General features: G+C 40.2%; 1 protein-coding gene across 2 annotated transcripts in view; it reads left to right on the top strand.

Moving 5' to 3' along the window:
- Window positions 1–18,023: 18,023 nt before the first annotated feature.
- The window catches only part of STMN2 (stathmin 2), a 41,244-nt gene continuing 36,750 nt past the window's right edge, over window positions 18,024–22,517 (top strand). The window contains exon 1 of one of the 2 annotated variants that reach the window (XM_040994137.1): window positions 18,024–18,158. In XM_040994137.1, the coding sequence (XP_040850071.1) occupies window positions 18,140–18,158 (19 nt within the window). In that variant the 5' untranslated portion in view covers window positions 18,024–18,139. Of the gene's footprint in view, window positions 18,159–20,459; window positions 20,609–22,517 lie in introns of those variants that run through there. The other variant, XM_040994132.1, reaches the window with a different exon arrangement.

Genomic DNA, 22,517 nt, shown 5'->3' with positions numbered 1-22,517 from the left:
CAGGGACTTATTTATGTGCTACGTTCAATGAAGGACAAACAGGTTAGTTTTCTATTGCTGTGTCAAAAATCACTACAAAATCAGCAGCTTAAAACGACACTCATCTGTTACTGCACAGTTAGCAAGTCGCATATTTAGACTTGACTCAATGGATCCTCAGTTCAGGGTCTTATAAGTCTAACATCCAGATATTGATTAGAATATGGAATCAAGGAATTCAGTGGAATTCAAGGTTCTTCTCCAAGATCATATGGCTGTTGAGCCTAAGATCCCTGTTTTCCGGATGGCTCTTAGCTAATCTGGACTGCCAGTGTTATTGGCACATACCCCTTCTATCAGCCAGTCTAGTAATACAGACTTTTATATCATTTAGTGTAACCACAGGAGCAAACTTTCTCATTACCTCTGGCTGTATTTTAATAGATAGAAGCAAATAATAAGTCCAATTTGCACTTTAAGAAAGAGATTTAGGTAAAAGCATGACTCATTGGGTCACTTCAGGTGTGTCTTCTACAAGATGAAACAAAACTTCCTCAATGATAATGTGAAATAAACTTTCCAAATTAAGTTAGGACAGCAGATTTGGGAGAGAGTTGAGTGAGTGATGTTTGAAGCAAGAACAGAGAATGAGCAACGGAGCAACAAGAAAGAGAAAGGCACACTCTGAAATAATGTCTATACAATGGCATGAAAAGCTTCCATTCTTTCCACTTTGTATAAAATTCTAGGAATTGCCAAAAGGGAAACAGATCTTTGTAACCCAGGTATCTCGGTCTATCTGGCATACTACTGCGGAACAGAAACTGGAGAGCTTCTGAAACAACAGTAATTTTATTTTTCACTACTACAGGAGTTGAGAAATCAAAGACCAAGACTAGACACAGCTCAGTGTCTAGTGAGGTCTGCTGTTTGGTTCAAAGATAGCTTTCCTCTTCTAGTGTCTTCACATGCCACAGGGTCCACAGCGCTCCTTCAGGCCTCTTTGATAAGAGTATTAATTCCCTTGCTAATCACCTTGCAAAGTCCCTGTCTTCTAAGACCATCACATGGGATAAGGATTTCAACAAATAGTTTGGGGTCCCACACAGATTCTATCTATTGTGCCAAATAATGACTTTGAGTGAACTGGATATAAACACTCTTATCTCTCATCTCACCACAGGATACAAATCTGTTGATGACCTGCAGACTGGATTTCACTGCTAGCTTCCTATTCCTCCAGTGAACAGGCTGAACAGTTGCAAGTAGCAACCCTGGGAAAGGGACTAAAGAGGAATTTGTGAATGTGATAGCATGATGCAACATACAAGTGAAACCTGCACCAACTGCTCATTCCCAGACCCATCTCTGACTTTGATGTGAGGCCTTCCAAGATTTCTAATGTCATTCACATATTGCCATTGATCTGTCCTGAGCTTGGATTGACATGGAGTGCTTTTCAGAACTGGCAGGTCTGAGTAGGGAGAGAGAAAGTAATAGAAAATAAACACGAGAAGAAGGCAAATATAATGAAAATTAGCGTCAGGTGTTAGGGAGAAAAAAACAAATACTGCAAGGAAAACAAATACAATTTTTAAATAATTACATTTTATGGAAGAACATAATTTTGCGATGGAAAGAGCGAATCAAAAAAAGAATGCTAATCAACACATCAACAGAGTGATAGGTTGGTATGGAGTAAACTTCCACAGGTTCAGAGAAGAAGAAAAAACCAAGAACTAGAGAGGAAAAGGAACACATTTTATCCAATGACTAACGTGCCAACCTCTGTTGACCTTGCATGTTATCTCGCAGAAACCAGGCAGGGGAGCAACTGAAAATGAATGAGGTAGACAGTGCTCTTGATGGCGACTGACAAAGTTTATTTCCAGGGGTCCAGTTTTTATACACTTGGCAAAACAATAGTTCAAACACAATTCAAACTTAGGTCAGTATGTAAGCAGGGAGTTTAAGGGAAGATAGCAAGGTGCCTTTATCAATCAAAGCACTGTTGAAATAGGGAATTGATAAGGAGCACTGTTTGTCCTTGGTTAGCTGGATGGACAGAGTACAGATGTTCACCTTGTATCAAGGAAAGCACACACTTCCCAGAACTCACTGTGGGTAGGATAAACTCTGGACGAGGAGCTCATTGCCTCCTCTTCCTGGAAGCCTCTTCACAACAGGTTCCCACAGGAATCTGTCACCCCAGCTTTTTTTGTTGGATGTGTTCTAACACTAATGTAAGGTTTTCATAAAATGTAAAATTTCTTTAGGCCGCCATAGCTTTAAACACTGTGACTTCATTTCAAAGACAAATTGAAAATAATATATTTCAATATTCATTAATTAAAAGTGCATTTAGATCTAACTCCATACATGGCACTAAACATCACACATGTCCTTATTTTTCTAAAGGAATAATGATAACTACATATCACATGTTAGGCATTGAGTTTCGTAATCCTTGCTTCAATTGATCCTTAGAGCCCTGGAAAGCAATCATGAATGTTTCTATTTCACACATCAAGAATTGGAGATGCCAGAATATGCGGTCAAACTCTAGGGAGGCTCCCTTTCCATGTGGTCCATGGGAATAACAGGAATTCAGTGGTTGTAACCTGACAATATCCACTCCTTCAATGTGAAGAACCCAAGTTCTCTGGCCGAGCAGTCTTCCCTTTCTGCACTGCACAAAAGAATGAGGTACCACTGCTTCAGAATTCCCTGGAATTATCTTACATCTCTGATGTAAACTTCATTTATGGAATTATATTACTATCAGACATATATTTAGCTCCTATTTTATACCAATCACAATGTTTGATGTTCTACATATATTTTTAATAATCTACACATCTTTCTGATGCAGTTTCTGCCATTACCCTCCATTTTACACACAAAAAGATTCATATATCTTAGGTTAATAAAACTGTCCAGGACACTCAGATAGTAATTGATAGATTCAAAGCTGACCCAAGTGTCTTTAACATTGTATAAAACTAACTTGAAGAACTACAGGGGACAACACCTTATTCTGATTGAATTTCCAACATTAGTGAATCATAAATTGTCTTCACATTTGTCATATTCCTATTAAGAAAACCATGCTTTTCTATAATGATTTATCTTCTTGCATCAGATTTTATAGTCATCTCCATACAAATCAGTGGTTGATTAAATAACTAAAATGGGAAGATATTCCACTAATGACAAGTGCTAAGTATTCCTATGAATAACAATTAGCATTAGCGTGGTACTCCAGCTAAATTGTGAATATCAGTATTAGCAAACAATCAGTATAGGGAGGGTCAGATGTTTGATGACCAAAAATAGATATGATGTATTAGGGCAACAAGCATGACTAGAGCAGATATTAGCCACAATAAAAGAAAACAATATGTTTTATTGAACACCTTATGTCTGCCAGGTACCAGCAGGATCCTCAAGACATATTCATGTATTAGATTTGTATCTCACAAATTATCCTGCTTATTAACTCTGCTTGTGAGCAACTGTTGACTTCTCTCCTGGAAATTAGATTTCCTATCATAGTCCCAAGTAATGAAATTTCTTTTAAAAGTAAAGTGAGGCTGACCAAGCTATGTACCAGCTATGTGCTGAGGTGGATGCAGGGGCCCTCTGATCTACTCCATTCGCTGGCCCACATTCTTATCAGGAAGTCCATTTTTCAAAGGTACAAGATAATTTCCTCCAAAGTATGTGATTAATCTCCTTTCATGCTGCAGCACATAGTGGCTTTTTCTTGCTTTAGCTTCCTCTCATTAGTTTAACACATAATCAGGGAGTCATTTTCTTTCAGTGATGCTGTATGTGTGCCTGCAGGCTATCATTCCTCAGAGTGAAAGCCACAAATTGTATGCATTTGATAAGTAAGTAAGAATCACTATCTTTTGGCAATGTTTTATATAGAGTAGCATTTTAAAACAGGATGTTTCTTGTGTCATTTACCCAATTCCTTTAAGCACATTTCTTTTCAAGAAAGTTATCATAAGCTCATTTGTACCTAAGCTTGAATCTCAAAGGTGAGAAATATTTCACAGTAAGTAATTTGTAAGTATTTCCAGTCAAGATGTGCATAAAAAAAAACAGGTGACCCCTTCTGAGAACATATGGTTAATATTTAAGAGTAAAACCAATCTACACAACTCCTGAAGACTTACAGCTCTTTGCTGTATTTTGCAAAATTTTGCATTATTTTATCTTCTCAACAGAGTAGAATTATGATATACATTTGACAATGGCATATTTCTACACAGGAGCCCAGACCGTAGCCCAAGTACTCTGAACTCAAATTCAGTTTCCCTCTTGCCAGTGGTCACTACTTAGAAACTGTTTATTGATTTTACTTTTCAATGTGTTTCTTTTAAAAAGTGAAAGGTGATTTCAAAGGACAGCTTATCACTTTTAGTGACTTGAAAACTAGCAAAGATACAATCTGTAGTTCTTCATCATCTTCTTGCTGGGTTCTTCAACATTCTCATAGAAGAACCTCCTTCAGATCATAAAAGAAATTCAAAGACATCCAGACTAAGACAGGACAAGAATGCAGTTTAGAATGAGAAGTTACCTAGAAGACAATGGAAGCAAAGCATGATAATGTGACAAATTGCTGTTATCTTTACAATGGCTGAGGAAGTTAAGCAATCTTAAGACAAAATCCTGACCCAATAAAGCCTAAGAATATCAAGTCCTCTCTCAAAGAATACCCAAATGATTCCTTCTGTTCTAAAATGGAGACTTCTGCAGTAGTCTCTCAAGTCAACTCTTAGCTGCAGTTTCACTGTCTGTGAACCAGAGACTGCAGTAGGTCACAATGCCTTTCTCCTGTTTCCAGCTCTGTGAAAAGTAATTTCCCTTCTCTCCCTGGGTCTTTGAATCCTTTCAGCATATTTGCAGTTTTTCTTAAGTTATTTGAATGGGGTTTGGCAAGTCACAATCCAATAATGACTGATTAAAACAGAAAGGCAGTCATGGCTCACTTAATAATAGGGATGCATTCTGAGAAACATGTCGCAAGATGATTTCTGTCATTGTGTGAACATCATGAAGCAGACTTACACAAACTAAGACATCTAAGATGTCACGAGGACATGCAATTTTACAGAACTGTTATTGCATATCATCTGTCGCGGACTGAAGAATCACTATGTAGTCACCTAGGCCGTAAGGAACAGATTAATTTAAAAAAAAAAAAAAAGAAAGAAAGAAAGGAAAAAAAGAAAGCAATCCAAAATCCAAAGACCTGTTTTACAATTCAACTACTTCACAAGAAACCATGAGAGCAACTTTGGATTGAAGTTATTCCTGAAATACTACAGATAGAAAAGATGGTACATGAAGAGCCACTGAGTCCACTTCAGTAGTTTGAAATTCAGACCTGTGCATTTACTGACAGACTATCTATCTGCAGACAATCTATCTGCAGCACTGGACTATCCAGTGCTGCAGTAATGTACAAAATTGTGCTGTTGAGGACTAAAGGGATCTAAGAGCTTCTTTCATTAAGGAGCTTTCTACTGAGAAGTGAGCTGCATATAGATAAAAGAGAGAATTCTAAGACAACAATACCTGGACATTGTTGCCATCGTCACAAGGAGTATTACTACAAATATCAGAGAGCTTGAGTCTTCCAGGAGCATATGTGAACTGGGAAAAAAATAAAGTATCTTCCACTTCTTCCAGAGTTTTTAATCTTTTGGATGTCAATCCTGATCACGCAAGCAGAAATGTAAGCCTCCCTCCAACTCCTCCTGCACACTTTTCTGTTCCTTTTGACTTTGTTTGCCTCCCAAATAAATCATCATTGTCTTACATGGAGCACTTCTCAAGAAAAATGTGTGACTCAAAAATAAAGTAAGATTGGTATTGTTGCTGTCTTCTGTTGAACACAATTGTCTGACTCACAAATCCTGTTAGTCTAGTGTAGATGAACTTTCTGTCTCTTTTAGGGATTGCTTCTAATGGCTCTGGGGTGTGAAGCTGGAAGTTATCTATGCATGCTATGGCTATAAAATATTGAAATTGATTCATATTAGTTAAACTAGCAGGTTTTTGTCCAACACAGGCAAAACATACAATACTAGGTCACATACAAAGTGCATATGATACAGGTTATCATAGCAAAGGTACAAGAGCAATTCTTCTTCTGTAAAAATGTCCCTCATTCCTTTCATTGTGCCCACAAATCTGCACTTTCTCATCATTGCACATTTGTGCTTCTCCACAGTCCTCTTCTTAACTACATCCTGTGCCTTTTTCATTGACATTTCAATTTTAGTTTATATACAACCGGGTTCTATACACCTTAAAAAAGTTATAGATTATTGGGCCCGGCAGTGTGGCCTAGCAGCTAAAGTCCTCACCTTGAACACGCTGGGATCCCATATGGGTGCCGGTTCTAATCCCAGCAGCTCCACTTCCCATCCAGCTCCCTGCTTGTGGCCTGGGAAAGCAACTGAGGAAGGCCCAAAGCCTTGGGACCCTGCACCCATGTGGGATACCCAGAAGAAATTCCTGGATCCTGGCTTTGGATCGGCATAGCATCGGCCGTTGCGCTCACTTGGTAAGTGAATCTTCAGATGGAATATCTTCCTCTGTCTCTCCTCCTCTCTGTATATCTGACTTTCCAATAAATAAAGAAATCTTAAAAAAAAAAGGTTATAGATTATTATTCAGCTGTCTCATGTCTATTTTTATTAAAGTATTTAGGATTTTATAGCATTGCAGCATAATTTTGCTGAACCTGGCTGTTTTTCAGGTAGTCTAGACTGGCTTATAACTCTAACAAGATATATGTCAACAGTTTAGGTGCAGAACAGTTTTAGGAGGGGTGTGCAGAGAAATCTTCAGTACCCTAGTAATGACCATCAGGATCACTCCAGAAACCCCTCAAAACAAACAAGCAAACAAAAAATCTAGAATAGATAGAGAACAACAAGGAAAGCTTAGAATCAGACAGGAAACGGTCAGTGTGGATTCACTTATACCTTATTAGGTGAGACACAAAGATTAGTTATCCTCACTAGGGTACTGGAAACCTCTTTTTAATGAAATTCCAAAACAGCAGTTCGAAGTGATACCTTTTTAAATTCAAATCTCTAAATCCATCTGACCAAAGCTGGAGGGAAATTGTGGATTAAAATGATGTATAAACTGTCAGATAACCACTTCCCACAAATAATTTTCTCATAAGACTTGGAAATGACATTGATTGAGAATCAGAGGGGTGTTTCTCGTGGAAGTCTGTTAGCTAAGACATGTCTTTAGCATAGCCCCCTATCACCTCTTCCCAAGGTAGCCCTTCGCTGTACACTGTTAGTCTGAGACTGAGATTCATTCTGAAGGAGAAATACATCCACCTGAAGCCCTTCACGGAAAGCTTCTGTGATGAGGAAGCGAGCTATCTGTCTTTGTCCCAGGAATCCATTTTCCAGTCAGTTTCTTCAGCATCTGACAGATGAGGAGAAATTCTTCTAACCAGAGACACCAAGCAGAAAGGCATTAAAAATGATGTTTAATCAACTGTCTTAGTAGGAAGTTAAAACTATTCTTTTCACAGTAATAAAAACACTTTCTAAACTGTAAGAAAATGTGAGGGGATGGGGAGAGGGGGTCAACTAAAATTAGAACATCAAACAGAGCAAATCCACTTGACCACATGGCTAGAATGTGTTCCATCTAATCAGGTATTCTCAACCCTGCTGACAGTTGGCCAGAGAGGACACCTGCATACATGATTAGACTTCCATATGCTAAATAAAAGATTTCAAACTTCAAACTCAGTCTTCACCAAGTTCCTTACCTTAAAGTTGAAGCACAAAGTTCATTCTCCACCATAGTCCAAATAATCTATTAGCTTTGTGCTGTCTTCCATATAAATAATATTCTCTCTCTCTTTGTGTATTGTTCCTAATAATGTATTAGGAGTATCAGTTTGATTTGCTAAATTTCCAGGTCTATCTTAAAAAAGTAGAACTAGCAGGCCTGGGGCAGTAGCCTAAGTGGGTAAAGTCCTCACCTTGCAAGTGCTAGGTACTAGTTCATGTTCTGGTTTTCCCATTTCCCATCCAGCTCCCCACTTGTGCCCTGGAAAAGCAGTCAAGGATGGCCCAAAGCCTTGGGCCCCTGCACCTGCATGGGAGACCCAGAAGAAGCTCCTGATGCCTGGTTTTGGATTGGCGTAGCAATGGCCCTTGTGATATTTCTCTCTATATCTGCTTCTCTCTGTAAATCTGACTTTCCATATGGCTGCTACTGAGGTGGTTGGGACGCTGGGTGTGGCTTCTCTCCTTATATCCCCCTTCCCCCAGATACAGATAGAAGAAAAAAGAAAGTGTAGAAAGGATGGTCTCATTCATTTTCCCCAATCCTCAACCCTTCCCACCCTAATCAACTATCATCAACAGTTAAATTTTAAAAAGAAAAATAAATAAATCTTTATAAAAAGAAAAAAATTAGAGCTAGGTCAGGATAATAATAGTCAGGGAATAGATATAAAATAAATATAATTGCTCACTTCATGGATTCTCTACATTTTGTTTTTGAGGTATTCATATATATATACATATATGTTTATACATATATAGGCAATGCTGTGCATATATCATTAATAACTTTTATATTTAAAAATGCATTGAAATAATCTTTCTATGTCTGCTTTTCTAATTAAACCACAACTTCCAAGTTACACCCTGTCACCTTTATACACCTTTGTATTAAAGCATGCAATTGTGTCTTGATTTTTTTTTTTTTTTGCTTAATTTTACTTACACTTTTAAGCTAACTACAATCAGGTGATTTTTTTTTTTTTTGAGAGAGAGAGAAAGAGAGGCGATGCCACAAAAGAGAGTCCCACCCACTGATCACTTCCTGAGAACTTCAGTCAATGCCATGCACCAGGAATGCCATCTGGGTCTCTCATGTGGGCAGCAGCAACACAATTCCTTGCACCATCACTGCTACATCCTGAGCTCTGCCCTGGCACGAATCTGAAGTCAGGAGCATAACCGGGCACAAAACCTAGGAACCCAGACATGGAATACAAGCATCGGAGCCACTAGGTCAAATGTCTACCTGGGGCACGATAAGTTAAAAATATTGTAAGTTAAAAATCCACTAACTAATCTAACCTATCAAACATCATAACTTAACCTAATCTAGGTTAAATGTGAACAGAACACTTACAGTATGTTGAGCAAAATTATCTGATACATACCTATTTATTATTAGTAGAATTCTGGATATCTCCTGTAATTTACTGAATATCAGACTGAAAGTCAGAAGCAGATTGCTTATATGTGTACCTTGAAAAAGTTGAAAAATGTTAGGTTTAATCATCCTAATTCCAAGATTGCTTGTATTTAAATAAGACCTAGAATGAAATATATGTAACTAAGTTCTAGGGAAAGTTTCAGCTGACATTTAAAACAAACAAAAGTTATGACTGACAAATGTTTAATCAATAACTGATTCTGATGACAGAAACGTTTGCATGAACTTTTGAACTTTAAAAATATCTTAGGTGGCAAAAGTGGCATTGTATTTTTTTCTCACAATTCAGTGCAGAAAATACAGGTGCTTTTAGATGGTGTTGAATGGGGGAAGTTCTTTATTGCAATAACAGATATACAAAGAGGAGAAGAGACAGAGAGGAAGGTAATCCATCCGATGATGATCAACTGAGCTGATCTGAACTCAGGAGCCAGTAGGAGCCTTCTTCCTGGTCTCCCACATGGGTGCAGGGTCCCAAGGCTTTGGGCCTTCCTCAGTTGCTTTCCCAGAACACAAGCAGGGAGCTGGATGAAAAGTGGGACCACCAGGGCCCATATGAGATGCCAGTGCATTTAAGGTGAGGACTCTAGCCATGAGGCTACCATTCAGGCCCGACTGCTTCTTTTTAAGATTGATTGATTGACTGATTGACTGATCGATTGATTGATTTGTCAGGCCAAGCGACAAGAGAGGAAGAGATCTGTTGTTTCACTACTCAGATAGTCAAAACAGCTGAGACTATACAGCTTGAACTCCTTTCAGGCCTCCCACATGGATAGCTCAGACCATCTTCCTCTGGCTCTCAGTGGCATTAACAGGCAGCTGGATCCCAGTTTGAAAAGCTAATGTCAAGCACAGGCTTAACCACTGCACCACAATACCGTCCCCTAAAGGTGGCTCTTTGTTTCACACTAACAATGTCTCAGAGTTCTAAAACATTTCAGAAGTTAAAGAACATATACAAGTTAAAAACAAATGAGGATTAATTTCTTTATAACTAAGGAGCTAGAAAATATGGGTAACTTGAAAAGCAAATGCAATAGAAGAAATAGTTTGGCTACACTGAAATTAAAAATAGGATACAATATTATAAACAAAGATAAGTAAAACATTTCCAAGTCATGACATAGGCAAAGCAATTTTTATAATACAAAGATATTCTAAACATTAAGATATATAAATGAAACATAAATATGAGTCAAAATCTGAACAAGTAAAACACAGAAAGATATCGATATCAAACATGTGAGAACATGACCAGGCTAGTTTATAAGTTAAAATTTAAACAAGATTTAACTTCTCATGCTAAGATTTCCAACAATCAAACACATGACAATATAGTATACTACGACTGAGAAACCATATAGAATGTAGAAATGCAAAAAGGCATATTAGAGATGAGGGTGGATTTGGCAATATTTAGGGAAAAAATCTCAATTATTTTCCTTTTGATTCAATGATTCAACTTCTACAAATCCATCCCCAAAAAAGCAAAATTATGAAGTGTTTTATGCACAAAGTTATTCATTGCATAATTTTTTGAATATTAAAACTGGAAACAACCCAAATGCCCATCGGTACAGACTGGTTGAATAAATTATATTAAAGTAAATACTATGTAGTCATAACAAGATTGTTAAACACTGATATGAAATGATCTACCGAGTATATTAAGTAAAAGTGTATCATAGCAACTATGGAAGGCTATCTTGTATACATCAGCTTACTAAATTATATTTGGAAGAAAAATATTTTGAAGGAACCAACACCTGGTTATGAAAGATAGCCATGAAAGGAGAAAGAGAAGAGTTAACATTCAAGAAGAAAATCTGATAACAGAACAGGGGGGAAATTCTAGATTGTATATCAAATTGGAAAAGCAAATATTCACAAAGCACTTCTGCCTATCATATTTGTACTTGCTGTTACATGTTTTTTTTTAAAATTTTAGCTTTTTGAAATCAAGAAAGAATTCCCTAGCTTTAAGCATCTGTGACTGATGTTGACATGTTGACTAGTAACCGGTTTTCTCTGAGACAAAGTTTTAGTATTATCATTCCAACACATGGGTCCAAAATTCAGAGTAATACATTTTTTAAAAAGCAAAATTTACTTTAGCATATTTAAGATATAAAACATGGGGTTCAGCAAGGTAGCCTAATGGCTAAAATTCTTGCCATGTATGCACTGGGATTACGTATGGTTCATGTCCTACTTGCCCCACTTCCATCCAACTCCCTACTTCTGGCCTGTGAAAACAGTCTAAAACAACTCAAGCATTGAGACCCTGCGCCCACATGGCAGACCTGGGAGAAGCCCTTGGCTTCAGCTCAGCTCAGCTCTGGCTGTTGTGGCCACTTGGGGAGTGAACCAGTAGACAAAAGATCTTTGTTTCACCTCTCTGTAAATCTGATTTATCAATTAAAAATAAAGAAATAAATATGAAAAAAGATATAAAACATGATGCTTATATGGTATTATGTAACATATTAATGTATTATAACAGACTAACATAATAATACATCATCTCTGTAGTTTCTTCCATACTCTCAGTGGCAAAGCAGCTATAATCTCAGCAAAACTTCTGAGTATAATGTATAATTACAGTCCTCATGCTGTACATTAGATCTTTGGACTTTTTCATCCTGTATGAATCCAAAGGATTTATTCAAACATAACAATGCATCTCAACCTGAGAGATATCTACAGCAGTAGATTCAGGCATTGCCCAGTCACCCAGGTAACTGTCCAGGACTTTAATGCCTATGGCACGTAAAGTACTTAATAACGGAGGCAAACTTCTGCACAGAGATCTAACAAGTGACTAAGTGTTGCCTTTTCCATAATTACTGTAACCCAAAAAAAGACGATTCAAAGTAGGGCATGACTCACAATCCAACTTCAAAGGTAATCTCAATATTTATAAGTGAATTTACAAAGGAATTCCGCTCAGTTACCCAAATCACAAGGATTTATGTAGAGTGCAGTAAAAATTGTAAACTTTCTGATCACATTGATCTTTTTCCTTGCTGAAATTCTAGCACTCTAACCTTGGCAAAATGAGATTGCCGCTTTATTATCCTCTTTACAGAAAAAATGCTTAGCAAGCAATGGGAGCTTCTTCTTTTGAAACAGAACCTTCATTGGCTCAAAGTCCCTGAGCTCTGAAAAGACAAAATTATTTATACCTTTAAAATTTGTTTTATTCAAGGGAAACCCAATTTACAGCAAAGTTACATGAACAGTTCAATGACTACTGTGTACTCTTCAACTACACTCACTAATTTTTAATGCCTTGCAAATTTCCTTTATCATTTTACTTTTTTCTTCTTCCCCATGTATTTATATAAATAATAAAATTATCATTATCAGTAATTCAGAACAATTTGAAATCTGGCATCAGACATCCTGTCCCTTAATTCCTAGGTATTTTCATGTTTACTGACTCAGAGCAGAAAGCTGCTGTTATACAGCCAAATCACCAAATCCAGAAAATCCAATGAGATAATTCAGGACAAAAACTTAGATAAAACTTATTTCCATCTTACGCAAGTACTTATTTCATAGAAAAATTTATGCATAGTCAAATTTTGTATCCTTTATGCTAATTTTTGTGTTTATTTTTCATGATACAGTTCCAGAGGCTCAGGAATTTCCCTTTCTGCCCTCCCCATACTTCCTTACCCCCGCTGACTTCCCCTATATTATTACAATAGCATAGTCCTTCAACAACAGTGATAAGGCCATCATTTTTCTATTTAAGTGTATTACAACATTGTAGGCAAAAATAATGGTAGATAGTCTAGTATCATTGTCAAGGCATATTTACTAGTTTCATTGAGAGTCCATTTTTGATTCAAGTGTACAGATGCATACTGCAAAAATTTTCACTTCTCAGTATGCTAGTCTTCATTATAAACTTCCTCTAGATGAATATATGTATACACATGGTTATAGATATAGATGTAGATATTGATATCTTTTGCATGGGGTTGCCTTCTAACGGAAAGAACATACGACATTTGTCCTCTTGGGATTGACTTATTTCACCAAGCATAATGGACTCTAGTTGGAATCATTCTGTTGCAAATGATAGAATTTCATTCTTTTAATGTATGCAAATTCCTTTGTGCCACAATAGACAGCATTTGCTTTTGCTCCATTTCTGCTGAGCTGGACTCCTGAAAGGTTAGATGTAATTTTATGAACCATCACTTAGAAACCAATAAACAACAAAGCAACAGTCATTCAAGAGATGAGAAAAAATAAAATGAGACTTTGTCTATAATTGATTTCCAAGCGAATGTAACAGTCAAATTCAATTTCTAATTAAATATATTTTCTTAAAACAAACTTCCATCTATTAATTGACATTAGACTAGAATGAGGGTGGGGGGAAATTCCAAGTTACTAAGTGACTAATAGGAAAATCTCCCTAGAAGACAATATAATAAACTCTTTTTTGTTTTATTTTTATTTTTACATTCCCTAGACCTCTCTCACCCCCTTGGCTTCAAGAAATCAGGACTCTTAATCAACTAATGTTAATTATATGTATATTGTAATGTTTATAACAGATCTACTGAGAAAAAAATATGTGGAGTGGATAGATTGAGTCACACATCTTTGAGTTTTCTCTTCCAGGCACCTCAGTGTTGTCTTCATTGTGTTTTCACCAAAGGAGTATAAGCCAACCTCCTCAGCAGAATCCCAAGGGGAACCAACTTCCTGATTTCAATAGTCCTACTAATGTTCTCCCTGAAATCAAGTTGTAAATCAACTCTTGGACAGAAGGGAAAGGTTACAGTAATTGCTACAGACACAGCCAGTAATTTTTCAACATTACTAATTTACTGTAAGGATTCAGATTTTTACATTTATTCCAAGCTCTTCTTTTGACTAAAGCAAGCCCACTTTCAGAATTATTCAATTAAAAACCCCAATAGTATGATTTGCAAATTTCAATGAGTTGTGGGTTTTTTTAGCTTCAGGGGTGAATTAAACTAATTACTAATGTGTGTAAGTCCTATTTGGGCATAAAGAAACTTTAGAAGCACAGAAAACAAGATAACAGGTGTTATTCTATAAATAACTAATTTAAGAAGAAAACAATATTTTATTCTGCATTTCATAAGTAATTGGAACACACTGACCTATTGTTTAACAATATAGCTCCCATTATTAATATGAAAAACCATTTCTCCCCTCCTTGGAATGACTTTCATTTTGAATTAAATGTGCAGTTCTATTAAAGAATATCTTATCCCTTTCATTTTTCACTAATCTATTAGGACTTCTAAATATGCCAACATAAGCAAAATGATAGTCAACTATTTTTTCATGTGTTAATCATGTGTTATTTCTGATGCACTTCTAGATATCTTTAGCTACAACTGTAGTGCATCCTAAAATTTTTAATTAACAAATAATTCTATGCTTTTTATTTTTCTAAGCTGTTTTATAATCAACTGAGGTCAAAGCAAAATAACTGACTCAATTCTAACAATGTTCTTTCTGTATTACTAAATTTTAATAATTATTTTGGGATGCTTTCCCAGATACTTGATTATAAATAGCAGAGAATCATATGGCTATATTAGATGACATCAGCTAATCCTCCAAAGCAACTGTTCCACTCCACATTGGAAAGAAATCAACATGTCGGTCCTCCCTACAAAGCCAGTACAAAACAAGCTATAACCCAGAGTAGTTAAAATCTCGGTCAGCATGCCTTCCATTTCCACAGCGTAGATAAGATGTAAAAAAAATGACAATAATAGGCAGCCTACTGCCTACTCCCATGACAGCCTACTCAAAGAAGGGTGTTCAAAAGCATGGGTATGGCTTACTGGGTCCAATCATTTTGAAGCATTTCCAAAAATATTATCATCAACATTATTTTATAAGCATTTGTTAATCATGTGCCATCTGAACCACAAAGCAAGGCATTGGGAAGAATAAAAAGATCGGGTATAGACTAGACACCCCACCCTTATAGTATTTTTAATGTCTTGGAAACTATAAACATAGTCCTAACTACAATTTACTAAATAGCAATGATAATTGAGGCAGTTTATACTTAATAACCCTTCAGTCTGCCAAAATCCTGCAGCACAGATATGGTTGTTCTTACTTGACAGAGCTAGCACCTATTTTTCAATGTGGATGTCCACTCACCCTCACAGAAGCCATTTGAATCACGAAGAATTGATTCTCATTTCAGGACTTTGGAGCCCACTCTCTTTGATCCAATGAGCCAATAAATACCCTCTTACTTACAGTTTGTGTTATCTTTTCTATTATTATTTTCACTAAAAATAATATACAGGATGACACTCCAAAGTTAGCGTCATTTTCATAAAAAGTCCAGCATATTTTCCTTCATTTATTGTTTCATTTTTCTTTCATTTGTCTTCTGATTAATGTAGTGCATGCCCACTTTTTGAGTAGCACAGTCACTGTATCAACACATTTTTACAGCATGAAAACTGTTTACCATAAGACATTAGAAATGATCCCTCCTGTCTAACTGTACCGGGTACCTGGTAACCATCCTCTGTTCTTCACACATTTACAGGGAATAATCTGCTATCTGTATCCTACAGAAAATTATGGAAGCATATTCCAATACTATTTGAAATTCATATTTAACTGAAAGTGGGGGACTAATATGCAGAAAGTCAAAATTAGGGGGAAACAACCACACATCTAATACTGGTCCCTATTTCTCCTGACCTCCCTCTGAGATTAGAAGAGTAGAATTTTTTTCTCATAGTGTTCATAGTACAATAGATCTCATTCAACTGTCGATTATGGTTATTAAAGATATAACTGGCCATGATTTAGAATCTTTGTTCTTCATGGAATCTGAAGAATGCATGAAGATTACACAGCCTGAAGGGTAGGGGCATATTAGGGAGAAGAGAAATACTTTAAAAATAGGAGTCACACAGAGAAGCTGAAGACCCCTCCTTTCACAACTGGTAACTGCTTGGCTGAGATGTAACCAACTCATATTTAACGTTGGAAATTGGTACAAAGATGCAGAAACTTGTTACTTATTTCCATATTGCTCTCTTGCTGTGTCATAGTCACAGACCTGGACAATGACAGAAACAATAATTTTCAATATTCCTGCTCAAGAAATAATTTTATTGATCTCCATTTTATTTCCTGCATGATTCAGCAGATCAGTAATACTCCAATTCCAGAGCTTCCTATTATTCAGCAAGATGTCCATGTAGTTAAAATGCCTTACAAGTTAGCAACCGAAGAAATTTATTTCAGCACCAAGGACAGTTCTCTTGTTTTCAAATTATTTCTTGGCTTTGAAACCATCTATTACTCGCCAGGCTAGGATGAGATTTAGAAAAATGTGTGATAGAAAACTGCTGAGAAGTTCTTACATTGATTATGAAAGTCCCAATTGTTTCTATAAAATGTAAAACTTGCCAGGATTTTATGCAAATTCATGTTTGCAACAATGCGCTGCTCTCCCAACATTCAAATACATTGGAATAAACAATTATAGGCCTTTTTTCTAATATCAAAATCAGTTTCAACGTGGATTCAGTGAAGTCACAGAAGTGTTAAATTAATGACAATTTAAAAGAAGTACCAAGAAAAATCCTAAAATTTTATTCATATATTGTCACAGAGCCACGCTCAAGGTAAGCTCAGTAGATACACTGGGAAGAATGAATTAGTAAATTCCTGGTCTCCATAAAAATCACTTTTTGCAAATGAATATCTCAAATATGTCCACACATCACACATTTCCCAGTCTGAAATTTGAACTCTGGCCTATATTAATGGAGTCTCTAGATTTCAGAAAAACCATGCCCCAGACCACACTTTCCATTTCCAAGTACACTTTAATACCCAGGGTTGTCTTTAGAGTCCCAGAAAGATACTTAAAGTCTCAGGGTCTGTTACCCTAAGCCTCCAGGGCAGGAGCTTTCCACCTGTGGCTTCCCCAGTGACCCAACATGCAGCCAAACTGTTAGCAGATGGACAGAACCCAGGCACAAGAGTCTCAACACTCCTCCTCCAGGTTCCCAAGTGCAGCATCATTACCATCCCAATCCAGCGTGCAAGAAAGCCCTTTCTCTGTTCCAGTGGAAACCAAGAACAGGCCTTTCTCTCCAAACTGACCCTCAAGACTTCAGAGACATCTGGGTTCAGCAGGGCAAGAAAATAAGGGACCATAACACGCGGGTATTCTGAGCTGCCACCTCAGCCAGATACAGAGTGGCCCTAAGAGACCAAAGCCTTCCAAAAACAGGCCAAGGTGAAGAGAAACCATGAAATAGCAAAAACACGGACTCCGAAACAGAATCCTCCCTCCCCCGGCCAACAACCAGCATATTTGAAGGGCTTCTCGGGCCTTCGCTTCCCCTTTCCCCTTTTTCCTGTTACTGGGACAGTAACACATGTGTGAACAAAGTCAAGCACCCTTATTCCCAGGTGGGCACAGCCCAGTTCTTAGCTCCTGGGAGGTTTCTGGGCTAAGGCGCCACTCTCCTTGGACTGTACTATCAGTCCCCAAACATGGGGGGAGCTGCCAGGGAAGGACTGATTTCCATTTCAAACTGCATTGTGGTACTTTGTACTCCAGCACCATTGGCAGATCAATATTTAATGCTTAGAGATTCTGACTCTGCGGGAGTCATGTCAGGGGACCTTGGGAGCCAATCTGCTTGAGCTTCGGAGTGATAATTATTCATGGGCTCCTGCCTCTTGCTCTTTCTCTAGCTCGGTCCCACTCTGCAGACTCAGTGCCTTATTCAGTCTTCTCTCTCGCTCTCTCCGCTGCTAGAGCCGGACCCTTCGCCTTCGCCAACGCTCAGCATCTGCGCGTCCTACAATGGCTAAAACAGCAATGGGTAAGACATTGCGCTCCTTCCCCCTGGGCTCGACCTGGAGCCCACCTCTCACCACCTGCCTCGGCGCTCTGAAGGCGTTTGGAGACATTTATTTTAGAAACAGAAAAAGACGTTTGAGGCAACACGAGAGCATAGAAGGGCAGAGGCAGATCTGGGCGAGGTGGGAGGGTAGTTTGGGGGCGAAGGGATCCTTGGAAATCTAAAGGGAAGAATTTCTTTTAAAAGATAGAACAGGTAAGTTTCCGTGCCATGGGTGGGGAATTTATTTATTGTTTCCATATCTTATATTACAGATCAGTCTTTAGGGAAGGGGGCCGCCCTAAGTGTCTGTCTTAAATAGGATTAAGGGACATTTCGGAAAGTGCTTTGTAATGTCCTTTATTTCTTCCCTGAAGAGGAACACGGAGAAAGGGGGAAACGGGGAGGAGGGAGAAAGAAAAGACGCAGCCAAAACGGTCCCATTTAGGTTGTCTGAAAAATGGGTGGAGACGGGGGTGGGGGGAGAGGGACACATTTTTACGGTACCGGGTATTGTCTCATCGAAGAAACCGCTAGTCCCAGGGCGCGGCGCTGGGAGGTAAGGCTACGGGGGAAGGGCTGGGGATAAGACCTCCGCTCCTTTGTTTTAGGGGCCGGGGGAGCAAGGAGCAGGGAAGTCGGGGAGGGCGTGGAGGGCGCGGGTGGGTAGCTGCGGGGGCGGGGAAGCGCGCGGTGGGGCGCGGTGGAGGGACAGCGGCTCGCCAGGCGTGGGGTGGGGTTTCTTTGTGTACCGACCAGCGGTCCCGAGGGTGGGTGGGGGGAGGCACCTGCAGCGCAGGGCACACAATGCGGACAGCCCCACCCTGTGCGGAACTGCACCGCCCCCACCCCACGCCGCACCCAGCCCTAGGGGCCGAGAGGGGCGCGGGCGCGCCGCAGCCCAGCCCTGCGGGAACGCGGCACCACGCCTCGCGCTCTGCTCTGCGCCCCTGAAGCCTCCGGGCCTGGGTTTGGTGGACCTGACCGCTGACACCCAGCCGCCCCACCCTGGCCTCATTGTTCTGTGACGTGGTGGGGGGCGATGAGAAGGGGGACTTAACTGTTTTTTTCTTTCCAGAACACGTTGCATAGGGCGATTAGCCAGAGATGCAAAAAAAAAGATGCTTTGATAGGAAGGGGGTGAAAAATAATAAATATATACATAAATAATAAAGTAAAACTACTGAACCCTAAAGATAGATACAGGATGATGGAGATAAAGGTGTCAAAACTCAATAGAAAGCAAAAAGAAAAAAAAAAGAGTGGGGCAAGGTTTTAAGTTAAGCCCACGTGAAATGTCCATTTTATGGGTCAGACAGGGAGGGCCACGTCTCGACAAATTCGCCAGTTTGACCTATGTCAGAGAAACAGCGGAAAAACAGACTGAATAAAATTTGCGATCAGGGCCTGCATCCGCAATGGGTCTTAGGCGCAGAGTACCGGTGGTTGCGGCGCTCTCTAGCCGGGGGTGGACCGACAGGGAGGGGCCTTGAGGTCTGCGGGCTGCACCCTCCCCACCCCCCACCCCTCCACCCGTGCTGGGCCAGGGTGCGGATGAAGGGAGGGTTGAGAGGGGGCAAGGGGGGTAGGAAACTGCAGAAAAGGCTCCATCGGGGTGGCTCCGCTCTGCCCCACGCTCCCCGTGGAGCTGGGAAAACCTGGGGCTCACAGACGGGCGGGGTAGTGGGTATGGGGGGGCCGTGCAGTGGGCTGCGGTCCCGGGACCCGCCGCCCAGAACAGCCCCCTGGCTGTGCGCACACATGGGCGTTGCTCTCGGTCCCCGCGCGCCACGTGCCCCTCCCTGCAGAGAGGAGGGTGGCACTGCAGGAAGGCGGGCTGCAGCCCCGCCCCGGCCACACAAAGGCGCGGCCGCACCCCGCCCGACCGCGGCACCGCAGAGGTGACCCTTCCCTGGGGGTGCGGGGAAGGCCTTCTCTTCTCAGCCACCCACAGCCCACAGGGCTCGGGACCTTATCACGGTGCACCCTCGGTTCCCCCCCACCCCCCACACACACACACCACGCCTTGATTTCTCGGGCCTCCCTCCCACCGAGGTCTCCGGAGCCGGGACCCCGTTCTCCAACCGGGCGCGGCTCGGCCCCACCCTCGCAGCTGCGGCTGGCGGCGGCCGGGCGGGGGCGCACGTGGCGAGCGCGCGGCGTGGAGAGCCGCCAGCCCTGCAGAGCCGGCCGCCGCGCCCCGCGCCCTGCGCCCCGCGCCCCGCGCCCTGCGCACCCTGAGCCAGGCGCCCTGCGCCCCGCCCCGAGCGCGGCGCTCGCCCCCGCGGGGACCGCCGGCGAGAAGGCTTTCTGCGCAGTGTCCTGAGCTCCTGCTGCTTGCCACAGTTCCCAGTTCGCCTGCCTATCCAGAATGGCTCTGAGAATGGGGTCCAAGGGCTGGCCGTCTCCACTCTCTGCACACCCACTTAGAGGTATCTGTAGAAAGAGAGCGCTTGCAAATTCGTCTTCTTCGGTGTTGTTATTTCAGATCAGCATTGTGATGACTTCATGACTCAGTGGCTTTATTCTCCCTTGCAGGGACATTGGTTGTGGTTAAGGATGAACGAACCCTTGCATTCACTCCTTCGCGGTGGCCTTCACTCTCCTCCCTCTAGAAAATTTTGTCTCTGATTTTTCTTTTAAGATATAAAGCAACTATATTTTGGCTACCTGTCTGGGTTATGCGTGTTAGTGTGATTGCAAAGGGCAGAGTGTGTGTGCCATTGATTGCTGGAACTTGCTGGAAAATTCTCTGCAGAAAATTGTACTGCAGTGCGTGGCAACATGCATATATAATTGAGATGGTAGGATCTCCGCATAAAGTTGTGTCTATAAACCTATAAATGCTGGCTTTGATGCGTGACATTTACATTATTTTCCTCAGAACTCTTCTTCCGGCTGCTGATACGTGATAATGGTCTCAGATTTATGCAGACAATCCCACCCCATAGCTAACACATGCAGGGATATATATATAAATGTATATTGCCGTAACTAAGCTGCATTTGCAGGCCGTGAACAGAAACACTACCTCTGCAATATTCACGTGATAGATTTGAAAGTCATTCCAGTTGCTCAGCCTGACCAGTTAATCAGCAAGGCGGAGGCCTTTTTTTTTCCTGATTCATGAAACAATTACTGTATTCAGCATGAGTGTAGTAGGTGCTCAGAATACTCCCCATTATCTTCTCAAATGAAGAGGCCATCTTCTAAATGAACATATAAATAACTAAGAGTGAGGAGAAACAGCAGTAGCTTCGCTACGAATCGTGTCGGTGTATTGCAAACCCACTCGCGTAAGCTGAACCTGCAATTAGCACTCTATAGCCCAGGTAGTACACTGTGCATCCTGCAATGAATGGACAGACCTAGTGGTATTTGTGTGTGAATGTCAAAATTCTCTGTTAAAACGTGCATTTTAAAATGACAACACTGGATAATTTGTGATATTAAAGTCTAGAACTTTTTAGTCAACATTCACAATGATTTTGCAATGGACTTTACTTTGTGTGTTGTTGATTTTTCGATTAGTAAAGGCTAGATTGTGGAATAGGTGTTTCATTTGATATGAAATGACTTCCTTCAGATAACTCCTACTCCATGGTAAGATGCCGTGAAAGACATTTCTTTTAGATTCACAAAATGTCTTCCCATTCCCATCAAGCTGATTCATACAATAAAATAATTTTTCTCCATATAATTTAGGATTCAAATATATGCTTAGTGAATATCTGACAGAAGCTATCTAGCAGAATTTTAAGTCAAATCTGTACAATTGAAAATGAAATGTAAGGTGAACTAAATGCATCTTATGTTTAATCATTTTTGCATTGGTGCATCCAGGTAGCCTGTAGGAAAATTCTGTTTGTCAGTCATGGCTGTTATTTACTTCAGCTTCCTAAGACTGGCGGCTCCTGCGGCTCGGTAACTCACCGCCCTCACGAGACTGGGTGGAGCTGGCCTCCAAAAAACGGGGGTTAACAGCACAAACCTGGACCACGCTATGGCCAGCCCCAGGCTGCTGAGAGCTAAGCCCAGCTCACATCAGTTTACTTCTGGTTGTGGAACAACACAAGATTCTGTCATCACAGGATCTATGGCTCTATATGAAAAATGTGAGAGATTTGCTACAGAAATACTGAATTGGCCAGGGACCCAGACATTTCCAGAACCTAGGCTGTTCTTTCTCCTGAAATCTCTCAGTTGAAAATCCTTGCATTCTGCATCAGCTTTTCACCCCACTAGAGGGCAGTCAAATTTTTCTAAATATTAGCTCTTTAATAAAATTTCTGATTTATTTCATCATTCAATTGTTTATTCAACACGTTAACACAGCTAGTT

This window comes from Ochotona curzoniae, unplaced genomic scaffold (assembly GCF_017591425.1).
Source record: "Ochotona curzoniae isolate NIBS_2020 unplaced genomic scaffold, NIBS_Ocur_1.0 contig_1071, whole genome shotgun sequence".
NCBI lineage: Eukaryota > Metazoa > Chordata > Mammalia > Lagomorpha > Ochotonidae > Ochotona > Ochotona curzoniae.
This window is presented reverse-complemented; position numbering and strand designations above follow the sequence as displayed.